The sequence below is a fragment of the Dromiciops gliroides genome, chromosome 1 (genome assembly GCF_019393635.1).
Source record: "Dromiciops gliroides isolate mDroGli1 chromosome 1, mDroGli1.pri, whole genome shotgun sequence".
Taxonomy (NCBI): Eukaryota; Metazoa; Chordata; class Mammalia; order Microbiotheria; family Microbiotheriidae; genus Dromiciops; species Dromiciops gliroides.
The window spans coordinates 358,871,175-358,886,449 of NC_057861.1; the positions used below are offsets into that span (position 1 = coordinate 358,871,175).

Genomic DNA, 15,275 nt, shown 5'->3' on the forward strand with positions numbered 1-15,275 from the left:
GGGAAACTCCGGCGGAGTTTCATGAGCATGCGCTCACTGGCCTGGAGCCCGGTTTGGGGATCCAAGCAGGAAGCGCGTGCACTGAGGCGAGCGCAGGCGCAGCTCCGCTTCCCTCCACCGCCCCCTCCGGGTCAGAGGGTCTGGGGAGGGACTATCGCTCCGTACCGTGACGTAACGTGCCGCGACGCTTCTTGCGGCGCACGGAAGCGCTCGCAGAGCTGCTTTGCTGTAGCCAGTTTTGCTGAACGGCGGCTGAGGTCCGGGAGCTCTTCCCGGGGCAGGAGGGGTCCGGGCCGAGCGGGCTTAACCCCTTCCGCGCCGCGGCCGTGCGGGCGGCGCTTATGGCAGCTTTGCCTCGCCGCTGGGCAGCAGCTCGCGCCGGAGGAGCCTGGTCTCCGTTCCTGCCGGAGGCTCCCGGCTCGTTTCGGGGCTCCCTATGAATCAGGGAGCCATGCCCCAGCCCGGGGGGTGGCCGGGGGCAGGCTGCCCGGAGGGGCCCGACTTGGAGGCAGAGCCCGCCCCCTTAGGCCGTGGGAAAGCAGCGGAGGACTCGCCGGCGGGGCCGGCTGCAGCGGGGGACCCGGGCTCCTGCCCCGGCCGGGGCTATTCGGGAGAGCAGTAAGTGCGCTGCCCGGGGCTGGGCATGAGCCTCCTGTCCCGGGAAGGGCTGCTCGGGGGCCGGGACCGGGAGACCCCGCCGAGCTCCACCGGACGGCTCCTCTTCCTCCTCCCGGGAGGCCGGGGCTCCTCCGTGGCTGGTCCCCATCCCTCCCCGGGGCGGGCGTCGAAAGAACCTAGAGAGGGTCGGGGACGCCGCCATCAGGTGACTTTAGAAGGGGAGGCCAGAGATGGGTGTTTTCTAATTTAGAAATCCTAACGAAGTCCTAAAGTTTTAAAAGACACAATTTGGACGCGTTTATTCTATTTCTTTAAAGATATAGTGTTCTTGCAGCAAATGTTGGCAAACTGGGGTTCTAGTTGCAACGCTGCAAGATAACAAAAAATTCACAGACTTTTGGGAAAACATTTTAGAGAAGTTTTTCCTAACTTGAAATTTATAAATGCACCTGACCCAGTCTATCAGTGCCAAAAGTGGCGTGTATGATGTGTCTGTGCCTGCAAGTCAAGTTAGTACTTGTGATCAGAGTCCCACCAGTGTGACTGGCACTTCAAGATCTAATCTCAGGGTAGTTTATCCACCAACAGGTTCTGTAGTCATCATTATCCTATTGTGGAAGACTGTGGTGAAGGGACAAGCACTAGGCATAGAGACCTTCAGTCAAAAACCATTTATTTAGGTTTTTTTGTTTTTTTACCTTGTGCCAGAAACTGTACTTAGCAATTGTAAATCAAAGCCAAGAAACAACCTTCACCCTCAAGGAGCTTACTCCCATTCAATTGAGGGAAGATAACATATACACAAATAAATACTGACTGTATACACAGAGCATACTAGGTGGCATAGTGGATGGTGTGCCAGGCCTGGAGTCAGGAAGACTCATTTTCCTGAGTTCAAATCCAGCCTTAGACATATCCCTGTGACCCTGGGCAAGTCACTTAACCTTGTTTGCCTCAGTTTCCTTATCAGTAAAATAAGCTGGGGAAGGAAATGGCAAACCACTCCAGTATCTTTGCCAAGAAAACCCCAAATGGGGTCACAAAGTGTTGGACATGACTAGGATGACTGGACGAAAACAAAAAAGGTAGAAACTAGAAGTGGTGATTGAACTGACCCTTGAAGGAAACTAAGGAATATAAGAAATGGAAGTGAGGAAGAATTAATTGCAGTTGTGGGGCAGGAGCAAAGAATGGAAATTGCACATGGAATATCCTGGAAAAGGAGGATAGGGGTAGATTAGCTTGAACCAGAACATGTAGGCCAGTTTGATGGGTATATGTAATGTGGGAAGGGAAATAATGTGTAATAAATGGAAGGTTAGTCTGGAGCCAGATTCTGAAGAGCTTTACGTACCAAACAGGAGTTTGTATTAGATACAAGAGAAAGTAGAGAGCCATTAAAGTCTCTTGAGCAGAGGAGTTACCAAATGTGTGACTATCAGTTTGGCAGCTCTGTGGAGTATTTGTTGGAATAGAGAAAGACTTCATACAGAGAAACTAATTCAAGGCTAGCCCAGGAGAGAAGTAATGGGGATTGAACTCTGTGGTCCAGGTGAATGGAAAGAAGGGGAGAGGTAGAATTAGCAAGACCTGGCAGTTGATTGGCCCTGGCAGGTGAATAATGAAAGAGTAAAGTATGACTCCTCAAGGTTGAATCAAAGGATCAAATTCAAATCCTGACTGCTTCTTATTACCATAGGCAAATCTCTTCACCTTTCTGGACCATTTCCTCCTTTGTAGATGGGGATCTGAGATGATGACCCCACAAGGTTCTTTCCAATGCAGAAATCTGTGAATGTATGAATTAAGATTGGATCCATGATAAAGACATGTTAGTTTAGTTTAATTGAAAAGAGCTAAGGCTGGAAAGTCAGTAAATCTGCTTTTATTATTGTGTGACCTTGGGCAGGCAAATGAGGAATTGGACTTATGTATATGATCTCAAAGGACCTTTGTCTTCAAAATCTGTAATTCTATAAATGGTTTCTAAGGTCTTATCCAGCTTTGAGATGGATTAACCTCCTCTCCCCAATTCTATATGTAGGGTACAGACTTTTTCAGGATGTGTATGTGTATACAGGTATGCCTATACCCTCACACACATGTATCATAAATATTATATATACGTATACAGGTATGTTTGTATATATGTATGTGTATATATGTATACACATATAACCAAACAAACCAGGCTAGTTAAATAGATTTGATTAGTCGATTGAACCAACCAGTCTGTGAAATTGAGGTTGATTGGCTTCAGACACACCTAGGTATACAGTAATGTGAGCTTTTGTATAATGGTCTTTTCTAGTGGTTTCCTTGGTGGAGGAGGACATAGACTTTTAGAATCTGAGCCAAATCTTTGTCATAGATAAGAGTGAATGAGTGTTAACCACTTAACCTCCTATTGCATCTGGGTGCTGTTGTTTGTTTCCCTCCTGTACCATACAGTAGCAGTTGAGGTACTCTGGTAGGCAGATTTCCTTAGTCCTCAGTAACACTTCAGATACAGCCTACATTGTTTCTTTACACCTGCTAGAGATGGGAAAGTATCCCATGATAGTACACAGTGCAGGGGTAGAAAGGATCAGTAGTCAACTAGCATTTATTAAACATTTCCTATATACTAGGCACTGTGCGAAGGGCTGTGGATCCAAAGAAAGGCAAAACACAAAAACCAAAAAAAATCCAAACCAGTACCTACTCTCAAGGTATCTTAGAGACTGTATGGTCCCCTCATCCATTCTCTTCATTTTAGAAATAAGGTAAATGAAGAAACCAAGTGGTAAAGTGACTTGTCCAGTCTCTTGGATAGTAAGTAGCAGAGTCACAACTTGAACTCAAGTCCTCTGACTTCCAGTCCAGGACTTCTTGATTCAAGAATATTCCTTAAATCTTAGTCATCTAGACCAATATCCTTATTTTGCAGATGAGGAAAATAAAGCAATGACTTGCTGAAGATCATATAGTCAATTAGCATCAGAAACTAGAGTTAGAACCCTGACCTAGACTCTCAGCTTAGTGCCCTTTCCATCACACCACACCACACCACACCACACCAAATGAGTAGCAGTCGGGAACTGGATGAGACATTGGTATATTATCTAGAGATGTAGCAAAAATCCTGATTTTTTTTTTCCCAGTACAGATTTTTCTAGTTTAGTTTGTGGGTTATTTAGGAGTTGGGTTCATTTTTCCTTTGAAATGCTTTTGGTCATTTTGTTTCTCAGGAACTCTTAGGAAGAAAGAGGAATACAATATTGAACTTTCAGAATTTGATTTCTGATGATCACATCAGACATATTTTAGGTATGCTGGACTATTCCCTTCCCTCCTTTTGATGGTACTATTTGTTAGTATACACTTTGTGTTATTCCGTTGGATTATATTATCGAAGTGGTTGACATGTCAGTTTTTATATTGGCAGATGTAATGTAAATTAAGTTTTAAGAGAAATTTGAAAAGTTTTCTGCCTAATTCTTTATAAAGCCTTTTAATTTTACAGTTGTCTGTAATTGGATCTAAGGCCTTTCCCATTACCTTAAGAATTGATTTTATTGGCCTAATGTTATACAAGGGAATTCAATTACATAACTTGTAGTTACAAAGCTTTGAAAATACGATACCTGTGAATGCTAAGTATCTTGTAGTGTCCTGTGATTTCATCATTAATTTATACAATTGGCTTTTGGTAGATAATGTAGCTGTATATGCAAATTATGTCATAATTCTGCATTGCTAGATATGATTGCTAAGTTTCTTTCTAAGAACTTTTTTCTTATCTGACATTTTATTTTACTAGATAAGAGTATAATCAAGGGCCATATGGGAAAAACTACTTTATAAAATTCCTATCAGGTGCTAGTTAGACACCCTTTCCTACAGGAGGTGCAGGGTATGATTTTGAGGGATATGGGGAACTACCAGAATTGAACCTCAGCAGATGATAGGAGTTGAAGTTTGTTTTGGATGTCTGTTTTATCTCCCTGTTAGTTCACTTTTCTCCACTTCCAGCCTTTCTTGTTATTACTCTAATTGCTAACTTTGATTACTAGCTATTAGTGCTTGCTCTAGGATGTTAGGTGATTAAATTTTAAGTTGTTATCCTTTCCAGGAATATATATATATATATATATATTTGTGCTGAGGCAATGGGGGTTAAGTGACTTGCCCAGGGTCACACAGCTACTAAGTGTTGCATGTCTGAGGCCAGATTTGAACTCAGGTCCTCCTGAATCCAAGGCATGTCCTCTATCCACTGCACCACCTAGCTGTCCCTCCAGGAATATTTGAATTCCAAAAAAGCCCTGAACTTGAAAATGGGGAACCTGGATTGAAAAGGATTAAGCCATCATGGTGGAATGGCAGGTGGTGTAGTTGACACCCCGCCTCCCCCCTTTATTTTTGGAGAGTGGGTAGTGGTGGGTGAATTGCCTGCTTGTAATGACAGTTGCTAGTTTAAAGATATATGCCTAGAGTATGTGGATGAGGGAAAAACCTGCAACCCCAACTTTTTTGGTCCCTCTTAATCAGGGACAGGACAATCTTAAGTGCCTGATGATTTTAGCTAGAAACTTTGTGCTGCTTTGGCTTCCAGAGGATGAAGATGACATCATGGTGGCAGCTATATCTTTCCTCCTCCCCCCTCTTACAAAGGAGAACTTTCAGCTTCCCATCCTAGAGGGGAAGGAAGACTTAGCCCAGCACTCAAGAACCCCTTATAGAGAATGCTACATTATCATCAAGTTGACCTGTTGTAACAGAGCTGTAAGAACTTCTGTTTTTCTGGGGTTATTCTCTTGTTCCTTATATTTCTGTGTGATTTGTCTCATTTGAAGGTATACTGGTCACGAATAAAATAAAACAATTTGTAGAAGGAAGAAAGGAATTTTGGTACTTTCCAACATTTTGAGTATCTCTCCATCTGTCTGTTCTCCAGTATACAGTTTATATGTGGTGTGTCAACCCTGTCTGGAGCTGAGGCTGGAGAAGGCCATTACAGAGCTATCCTTTCCTCTTTCATACCTATGCTCCCCTCTTGGGTGTTGGGTTGTGTCTTACACTTAGTGGTCTTTAATCATTTCACTGGTGTTACCTTTTCCTGAGCTCTTGCTCCCAGCTTGGACCACTGGTAATTTCAGGAAAGAAAGTAATAGCATTGTAGCTGGAATTTTTGCTGCTGTTTAAAAAGGCAAGAATAAACTTGAGCCAGGTTAGTAGGTACATTAAGATCAGCTCACTTTTATAAAGAGCTTTGTACTGTGCAGAACATACACTAAGTATGATTATGACCATTTTACGTATGAGGAAGTTGAGGCTTAGAGATTTTTTTTTTTAATTTGCCTGTTGCCACACAACTAATAAATAGCAAAGTCTGGATTAGAAACCAGGTCTTTTGGTTCTGGTTCAGTGCTTTTTCTACTGTTGCACATTGCCTCTTAATTAGACAGCTAAAGGAAATTTGGCCTAAAATCTAATAATGGTGAAAAGCTAAAATATTATATATCATGTTCATATGGGCTATATAATTGATATTTTAAAATACTGAATGTTGAATTGAACCACAAATTGAATGCTGACTACAGTGAAAGGTTCTTTTCTGCATAATGGATATAATTTGCTTAGATAACTTTGTTTTGTTAATATTTGTTCATTCTTTCAATAGCTACTCATGTACACAGCACTGTGCTAGGTGCTAAAGGGGGAAAGATTATTAAAATTTGATTCCCTATTATGTAGCCCGTCTAATGGGAAATATAATGAATAAATATGCTGCATTATACAAATAGTGATGCAGAAATTATTGTTTGACATTAGAAGGGAAAAAAGACCTTTTCTAACTGATGGGCTCTGGGAACTTTTCATAGACAAATGGATTTTTTAGCTAGGTCTTGAAGGATGGGTAGCATTTTCCAAGATTGAGATGAAGTATGGGGGAAGTATTTTAAGCATGAGTAGAGGCAGAGACAGGAAAGTTTTGCACTTATAAAGAATAATAGTCTCTTGCAGGATAGGTGAGACTAAAAATGTAGGAAGGCACCAGGCTGTGAAGTCCTTGAATGCTAGGCTAAAGAATCCAGACTTCATTTAGTAAGTTGTAGGGAGCTATTGAAGGGCTATTGAAAGCTATTGGGGCAAGAATGGCATGATCAGATCTGTGCATAAACTGGCATTTTATGAAGGAAGGATTGAAGTGGGGAGAGACTTGAGGTGAATAGACCCAGTTAAGTTCCTCATTTTATGAAGGAAGGATTGAAGTGGGGAGAGACTAGAGGTGAATAGACCCAGTTAAGTTCCTCTTCTAGTTCAGATGGGGTAATGAGGAACTGGATTAGTGTGGTGATGATGTTCAAGGCACTGTGGGAAGCTCAATGGATATGACTTGGTTACTGGTTAAAGGAAATAAGGGAGTAAAAGTTAGCAGAGAAATTTTGACCATGTGTTTCTGGGTAAATGGGGTTACCATTGACAGAAATAGGAAAGTCAGGAATTAGTTTGGGGGCAAAGATAAGTTAGGTTTTGAATACAACTAATGAGTTACCACATCTTGCTGTACTTACCTCTACAACATCTCATTCACATTCAATTCCTCTTAACCAACACATACTGCCATTACCTTGCTTGTGGCCCTTATCACCTCTTAACTAGATTATTGCAATAGCTTCCTAATTGGTTTCCTCACCAATAAACTCCAGTGCTTTACCAGACAAGAAGAAATGAATTTCCTGTTGGGTAACATGGTTTTCATTGTCCAGTGGTTCCCTATCACTTTCAGGACCAATTGTAAAATCTTCTGGTGTCCCAAGTTCATAACCTGGTTTCCTCCATAACCTGTCTTTCCAATCATTCTCTCTCTCCTCATCCTTGAATCCTGATCTCTCTGGCTTTCTTCAAGTTCTAGATAAAATCCCACCTTTTACAAAAAGCCTTTCCCAATCATCCTTTTTTAAATTATTATTTTATTTTTAATTTAATTTTTTTTTTGCGGGGCAATGAGGATTAAGTGATTTGCCCAGGGTCACACACAGCTAGTATCAGGTATCTGAGGCCATATTAGAACTCAGGTCCTCCTGACTCCAGGGCTGGTGCCTTATCCATTGTACTACCTTGCTGCCCTCTCCCGATCATTCTTGACTTCTCCATTCTTTTTTTGCACCTCCCGATCATTCTTAATGCTAGTGCTGTCCCTTTGTTGATTATCTCCAGTTTATCCCATATATTGCTTATTTGTAAATAGTTTTCATATCTCCTTAAGCCAACTGGGCTCCTCCAGAGCAATGACAGTTTTTTTGTTTTGTTTTGTTTTTGTTTTTGCCTTTCCCTTTCTTTGTAACTCCTGGTGCTTAGCACAATGCCTGGTACATAGAAGAGACAGCTAGGTGTCTCAGTGGAGTCCCCAAAACATGAGTTCAGATGGAGCCTTAGACACTAGCCCTGTGATTCTGGGGAGTCATTTAACCTCAGTTTGTTTGCTTTAATCCACTGGAGAAGGAAATGATAAACTAGTCCACTATCTTTGCCAGGAAAACTCTATGTATATTATTGGCATGCTGTGGTCCACTGGGTCAGAAAGAGTCAGACAGGACTAAACAACTGGCACATAGTAGGTGCTTAATAAGTGCTTGTTGGCTGTCTAATAATACTGTTGCCAAAGGGATTTTCCTTAAATACAAATAGGATCATAATCATTCCTGTACTCAGGTAACTCCAGTGTAACTCCAATCAATTGTTGATAGTAGTTAATACATACACTTATCTATTTAGTTTTTAAAAACATCTTGTCCTCAATTTTCCAGTCTCATTGGACATTACTTTCCCTCTATGTTTTTCGCGCCAAATTGGCCTTCACAAATAGCACTCTCACTCTCTCTCTGCCTTTGTATTGCCCCTCCCCCACGGTGTTTGTTGAATTCTCTTTATGTTCTGTATATCTGTGTTGTCTTTCTGTCCCATGTAAAGTATTTGCAAATAGGGCTAAATAATTTAAATCAGCATATACATATTAGGGGCATATTGTGCATTATGTCTTCCTCAACATCTATTACAATGTAATAAAACATGGTCTCTTCCATAGACTTTAGTCTAAGGAAGAATTTTAAAAAGCCAGGGATAGAATTTTTGGGAGTCAGAGGTTAAAGAAAGGTCAAAGAGGCTGAGGAATGATGACAAGTTATTGGTTAAGAAGGCCACTGGTTATTTTTGAAAGAACAGGATTAATAGAGTAGTAGGAGCAGAAGTCGGAATGCAAGGAATTGGGCATATTTTCCCCAATGCTCTCTTAGGTTGCTGTGGTAGCCTTTATCATTTCACTTGGTTTTGAACAGAGGTGGAACCTTGTGTATACTTTGGGATTTGTCATTTTGTTATTATTGTTCCCTTTAGGTAATTTATGCAGTTGAATGTATTAACTTACTCAGTATTATTATTATGAATCTCATCTCTAAGGGAGAAAAATGTAAATATTTCTTTATTTTTTTTTGTAAACATTAATGAATGTTAGTTTATTTAGATTTTAAAATAATGTTAAAAAATTAATCAATTCTAAAATAATGATACTTTTTCTTTTTTAGAATGGTTGAATTATGGCAGTCTTGCAAATTAGCATGTTCCACATTAAAATACCCCAAATTCATATTTAATTAAATTCTTCACTTTTTTCAGTTTTATGTGTTTCTTATAAGGATCTCGGGTTAAACTTTACTTTCTCTTTTGTAAAACTAAATTGTATGGTCATTGGAATTTGGGGGGGAGATGATTTATGAATCATACAATGACAAAACCTCAAGAGTTCTAGTCCAACTGGTACTTTAGCTGGAACTTCTAAAACTTGCCTGACAAGTAGTTAACTATCCTCTGTTTCAAGACTTCTGATAAATAATTCCCTACCCAGTGTGGGGACCAAATTTTAAATTGGGGAGTGTTAGCTAAGCGGCTTGCCACAATATTGGGGCAAGGAAAGAGACTGGCAGCCTCCCTCAAAACAGAGCAGGATTTATTTAACAAGAACGAACTTTAAAAAAACCACAAACAGGATCAGTAGGATCAAGGGAAAGGAAATAAAATGGGGAAAAGGGAAATTATAGAACCTGAATCACACCACTGCCCAGGAATCAGCTAAGAACACACAGCAGCATCCTGTCACCTTTCAGCTTCTAGCTAGAATGGCGAATCTCCTCTCTTCTTCCCAGCAGACCCCAGCCAATTGGCTGGCCACTCTGACAGTCACATGACTGCCCTCACTAGGCTTCCAATCATAATTTTGCCAGGCCCATGTAGTCGGGCGAGTGGTGATGACGTGAGGTGCCAGCGCCATGGCGACAGCTACAACCAGTGGGTGGAGCACTGTGCCATTTGTGGAGCCCCAGAGGCCAGAGGTTTTTTTAAAAATTGTAGCCAAAAGATGGGGTCATAAAAACCTCAAATAACAATTAATTCTTTACACAAGGTAGCCCATTACACTTTGGGGCAGATTTTATTGCTAGCAAGATTTTCCTTATATCTAACTGAAATGGAAACATTAATTTGTCTGTTGTTCCTAGCTCTGCTCTTTCGTCCTAAACTAGAATAAATTGGAACAAATCTGATACTACTTGTATATTAGAACTGTTCAGATAGTAGAAGGCAGTTGAGTTGTCCATTGTAAATCTTTTCTTTTCCAGTTTCTTCAACTTATCTGCATGTAACACGATTTCTAATGCTCTCACCAGCCTATTCACACTCCACTAGATATGCCCCAGCCTATCAGTAATCTTCTTAAAAATGTGATTTTCCCCCAGAACTGAAGAAATATTCTAGATATGGTCTGCCTAGAGCAGGGTGATATTCTGGATATTGTGCTTCCCTTAATTATAGCCTGTCTGGTAAAACTTGACTCTTTGAAGTCTCTAGCCACTAACACACCATTCCCCTCTTCCCCCAGTCTTTTTCACATTATCTCTGCTACACTTCACCCATTTTGTAGTTGCAAAGTTGTTTTGTTTTTGTTTTAATCTAAATTCAGGACTTTATCCCTATTAAATTTCCCCTTGTTATATTTGTCTCAGCCTTACAGCTGGTAAGGATCTGTCCCTAACCCCTGTATCATTTTTCAAATTTGCCAAGTATGCCTTCACCCAAGTCATTGATAAAAATATTACAGTGCATAGGTCCAAGTACAGATCATTGAGGCACTCTACTCTTTCTACCTGCCATCAAAGTGAATACCCATTGGACCTGATCATTCAGCCTGTTTCCCCACTGTTATGTAGCCATTTCTCTCTTCTTTGTGCACAACAAAAGCATAGGTAAGTTTGTCAAAAATTTTGCTAAAGGCTAGGTAAATTGTATGCACGACATTCCCCTAATTGATCAATCTAATAACCTTGTCACATATGAAATATGGTCAGTTTGGATTGTTCTTGGTTAACCTCTGGTGATTCTTAGTGATTACCATTTCACTTTTAAGTACTAATAAGCCACCCCTTGATAATAAAACATTCCAATATTTTGCCAAGAATTGAAGTGAAGCTATAGTTTCAAGAATGTTCTTCCCTGTTTTGAACACTGGAACATTTGCTCATCTCCAGTTGTACCTTTCATTTTCCCTGAACTTTATAAAGAAATCACTGACATCAGCTCAGCAATCCTAACTTCCAGTTCAGCAATCCTGTCTTCCAGTTCTTTTAGGACCCCTGGACAATTTGTCTGAGCCTGGTGAATTGACAGCAGCTAGCAACTTTGTTTTCTTACCAATTACTTATTTTCCATTCCCTTTTAACTATTCCTGTTGTTCCTTTCCAGTCTGAAGATTGTTCTCCCAGGAAAGAGGACTCAGAAGCACAATTGGAATTGAGTAGAGGGTCTCTATCTAGTCTTTGTCATCTAGGATCATCACCCTGTCCAACCTGGACATGAACCCTTTCACTTTTTTGTTTTTCTAGCCCCAACTGTAGCTTAATAAAAGGAACCAAAAAAGGCCCCTTTTATTATTATTCTTTGTATTCATTGATAATTTCAACTCCTTGTTTGAGCTATTTTTTTCTTCTTGGCACTATTGTTAATGGAACTGTGTTACTCATTCATCCTATTTAAAAATTTATCTGTCCCTCCCCTTTCCCCACAATAAAAATTTTAAAACCCTCACAAAACTTGAAAAAATAAGTTCTTAACTCATCTAGCTACACAGTCTAGCAAAACAAATTCTCACATTGATCATATCTGAAAATATATGTCTCTACATTTTAAGTTCGTCACCTACCAGTTGTCAGAGGGTGAGTGGTGTGTTCCATCTTCGTTATTTTGGATTAGTGCTTTATCATTCTATTTATCACCTTTTATTTTATCACTAGTTACCAGCCCTTCCATTTTCTTTACATGGTTTAAGAAAAAAAATCAAGGTTGGTTAATGAGTTCCCTGTTACTTTCTTAAATTTTTTTTTTATTTAAAATTTCTTTTTTCAATTCAGCATTTTTTTTTCTGTGTCCCACTAGCTTTCTACCCATTGGAGTGAGGGAAAAAAATGAAAAACAAAACCCTTGTAACAATTATGCATTAGTTCAGTAAAATACATTCCCACACTGGCAGTGTTCAAAAATGTATGTTTCATTATACATATTGAACCCATCATTTCTCTGTCAAGATCCGGATAGCATTCTTCCATAATGTATCCTGTGGAATCGTGGTTGGTCATTGCATCAGTCAGACTTCCCAAGTCTTTCAAAATCCATTAGCTTTACAGTGTTGTTACAGTATAAATTGTTCTTTTGGTTCTGCATCAACTTTTCCTCACTGCAGACATTTATGTTTGTGCTGTTAGAATTAAATTAAGAGCATCCCATCGAGACCAACTGCTCTTGTGGAATTTTTAGGAAATTGGACCCTACATATCCTTACTTTGAATATTTTGAAATCTCTTATCAAAATCTAGATGTACAAAATATACTTAATGTTCCCCTCCTAATCTGTCATGAATTATGCTATGGCTACTTCCTCTCATGGTTCCTTTGATTTATACTTCAGTAAATAGTTCCTTCTTTGTGGTAAGTCAGGTCTAGAATAGCAGTTCCCTACATCACTTCCTCTACCTTTTAAAAAAGTGAAATTATCATTAAAGCATGTAAAAATTTTGCTGCTTTCCTTTTAGCTGCAGGAAAACACCAATATAAGTCCAATCAGAGTTTTCCATCCTTGTTATAAAGCTCTTTGCAAAATTTGCAATCTGTTTCATGAAATCATCTATTTTCTCCTTCTGTCCTGGTGGTCTGTAGTATATTTTACCATATCATAACTTTTGTTTATCCCTTTTCCCTTTTCCACCAGTACTATATACCACACTTTTCAGTTCAAAGCTTTTCTCATGTGTGTTCTTGTGCTATATAATGCTCTTCTGCTGCTCCTTTTACTAAACTTTTATTCCTTTTGAATATGATTTGCCTTTTAGTTTCCATATTCCATTCATGAATCACATCTTACCAAGTCTCAAAGATACCCACAAGATGGCACTTAACACCTTTATTAGCCTGTAGACATTTATTTGTGTACTTTCCAAACTATTGAGTGAGAGGAATTGGGGTTGGGAGGTATGTTAGCAAGGAGCTATGGAGACAATAGGTGTGTGTATATGAAGGTCAAGGAAGCTTTTCCAAGTTAGTGCAATTTTCTGCTCCTATATTTGCTTTATCCACCTCTTTTTAATCTTATGCTGTAATATGATTTTTTCTTTATTCTCTACTCAAACTGTCCTCATTCTGCTGCCTCTCCAAAAAAAAAAATCCTCAAATTGACAGTAATAACCAGTAAAGAAACAATTCAGAAAATTATCCCCAACTTCACTGGTAGAATTTTTCTTTCCTTCCTCCTTCCTTTCCCTATGCTTTTTTTGGTCAGTTGAATATATTCTTTTAACTCTTAAAATATAGAATATTACTTATTTCCTACTAAATTGAAACATATTAAGATTTTACAAATATGCATTACTAATTGATTACCCTTAGTAACGTTACTGATTGATTGATTGTGGTATTCAGCAGTAACAAGACATATCTTCCTGGCAAATATATACCTTTGGGGTCATTTTAAGTGCAAATTATAATAAAGGCCATATTAAAATTTTCTTATGCCATTTGGCGGCCATGAAAATTAGCATATGCCCAAGAACTAAGAGAAATACATTCATTGCTTAGAGAATTTTCAATGAACTCTGCCTTTCCTATCTATTCATTTTGCTTTCTTTTTTCTTTTCCTCTGTCTTTAATTTTCTCCATTCTTATTTTCCTTACATAAGAAAATGGATCACTTTCTGTCATTTCATGCAATTTATCTTTACTCCATCTTATTAGGTTTTCTTGGAGACTTGAGTGAATGTTTAGTGGTAGAAACTTGTTTACATTCAGTCACCATGCATAGTGACCCTGAGGAATGAACTTTGGTTAGCTCCTCATTTTAAAGAACATAGCTCCAGGGTAACTACAGAATCATCCTAGAATGGTATCTTTTTTTTTTTTAATTAACATTTTTGTGTAAGGTTTTGCATTTCAAATTCTGTCCCTCCCTTCTTCCTTCCCTCCTCTCCCTGAGGTGGTAAACAATCAGGTATAGAATATAATAGATATCTCTACAATTATGTAAAACATTCTGGAATGATATCTTTAATCATATGAAAGAAGATTCTGCAGTGATATTCTGTATATTTATGAAATATTTTAAAGGGTTGTTTTTCATAATAAGAATTGTTTTCTTTTTTGGTAAAACTGAATTGTTCCTTCTGAGAGCCACTTGTAAGTAAGGGAAGGGAGTGACACATAGTCACTTTTTATTTTAAGTTTTGATGTATTAGTCCCCTATGACTATCTAGTTTCTGTTTACTTTGACTCTGGCATGGTCTCAGGAGGCAACATCACACCTTATACTTAAAATCTTAACAGAGCCATTGTTCTTGGAAAGTACCCTTCTTCCCCTTGCCTCTTTCCCAACATAAGTAGTTTTCTTTAATATCTCTTACTATGTTATGAAAGTGAAATGTGACTTTTACTTAGAGGCAAATTAAAAAGGGGGGGGGTAGGGTGGCAAAAGGTCTCTTTCCTGTTCTGCTCCATCGAAAGTGACAACACATACAAGTGACAGATTCATTAATTGTCATGTAACTAACATTTGATTGAGCATCTAACATGTTCAGGTCTCTATGCTAGGTTCTCTGATAGATGGATAAGACCTGAACATCACTACACTTTGGTAATTCAGAGATCCATCATTTTACCTCTGTGGCACTCTCCCCTCTTTGGCAAATCATAGCATCTACAATCTTTGTGTTCTTTATGAGTTGCTCTGGACAAAAATTGATCTCTCTTCAGCCAACCTAATAATAGCCTTCTTCTAAATTAGCTAGGCTAGTCCTTTGATAGGCCCTTCTACAGCTTATATGCCAAATTGGCCTTTGAGATACTCTGGACACTTTTGTTCTGAATGAAGTATTGGATATGGGGATCCCATACTGGTAACCTATCAAAGTATGTGATAAGTACAATGAGATGCAAAAAGAAATACCACTGTAAAAGAAAGCTTACAATACAGCAGACATTTATCAGGGGAACCATTTCTTCCTGGTCCCCTTCCCTAATGCATTCCCTTTATCTCTAGGTGTACCTTCTTGGTTTGCATGTCTCTGCCTTTGTCTGCATTT

General features: G+C 39.2%; 1 protein-coding gene across 1 annotated transcript in view; it reads left to right on the top strand.

Annotated features, from left to right (window-relative positions):
* The first annotated feature begins 207 nt into the window (after positions 1-207).
* Positions 208-15,275, top strand: part of OTULIN (OTU deubiquitinase with linear linkage specificity) — a 44,771-nt gene continuing 29,703 nt past the window's right edge. Inside the window, exon 1 of the mRNA XM_043976537.1 lies at positions 208-618. Within this exon, the coding sequence (XP_043832472.1) occupies positions 437-618 (182 nt within the window). The 5' untranslated portion in view covers positions 208-436. The remainder of the gene's footprint in view (positions 619-15,275) is intronic.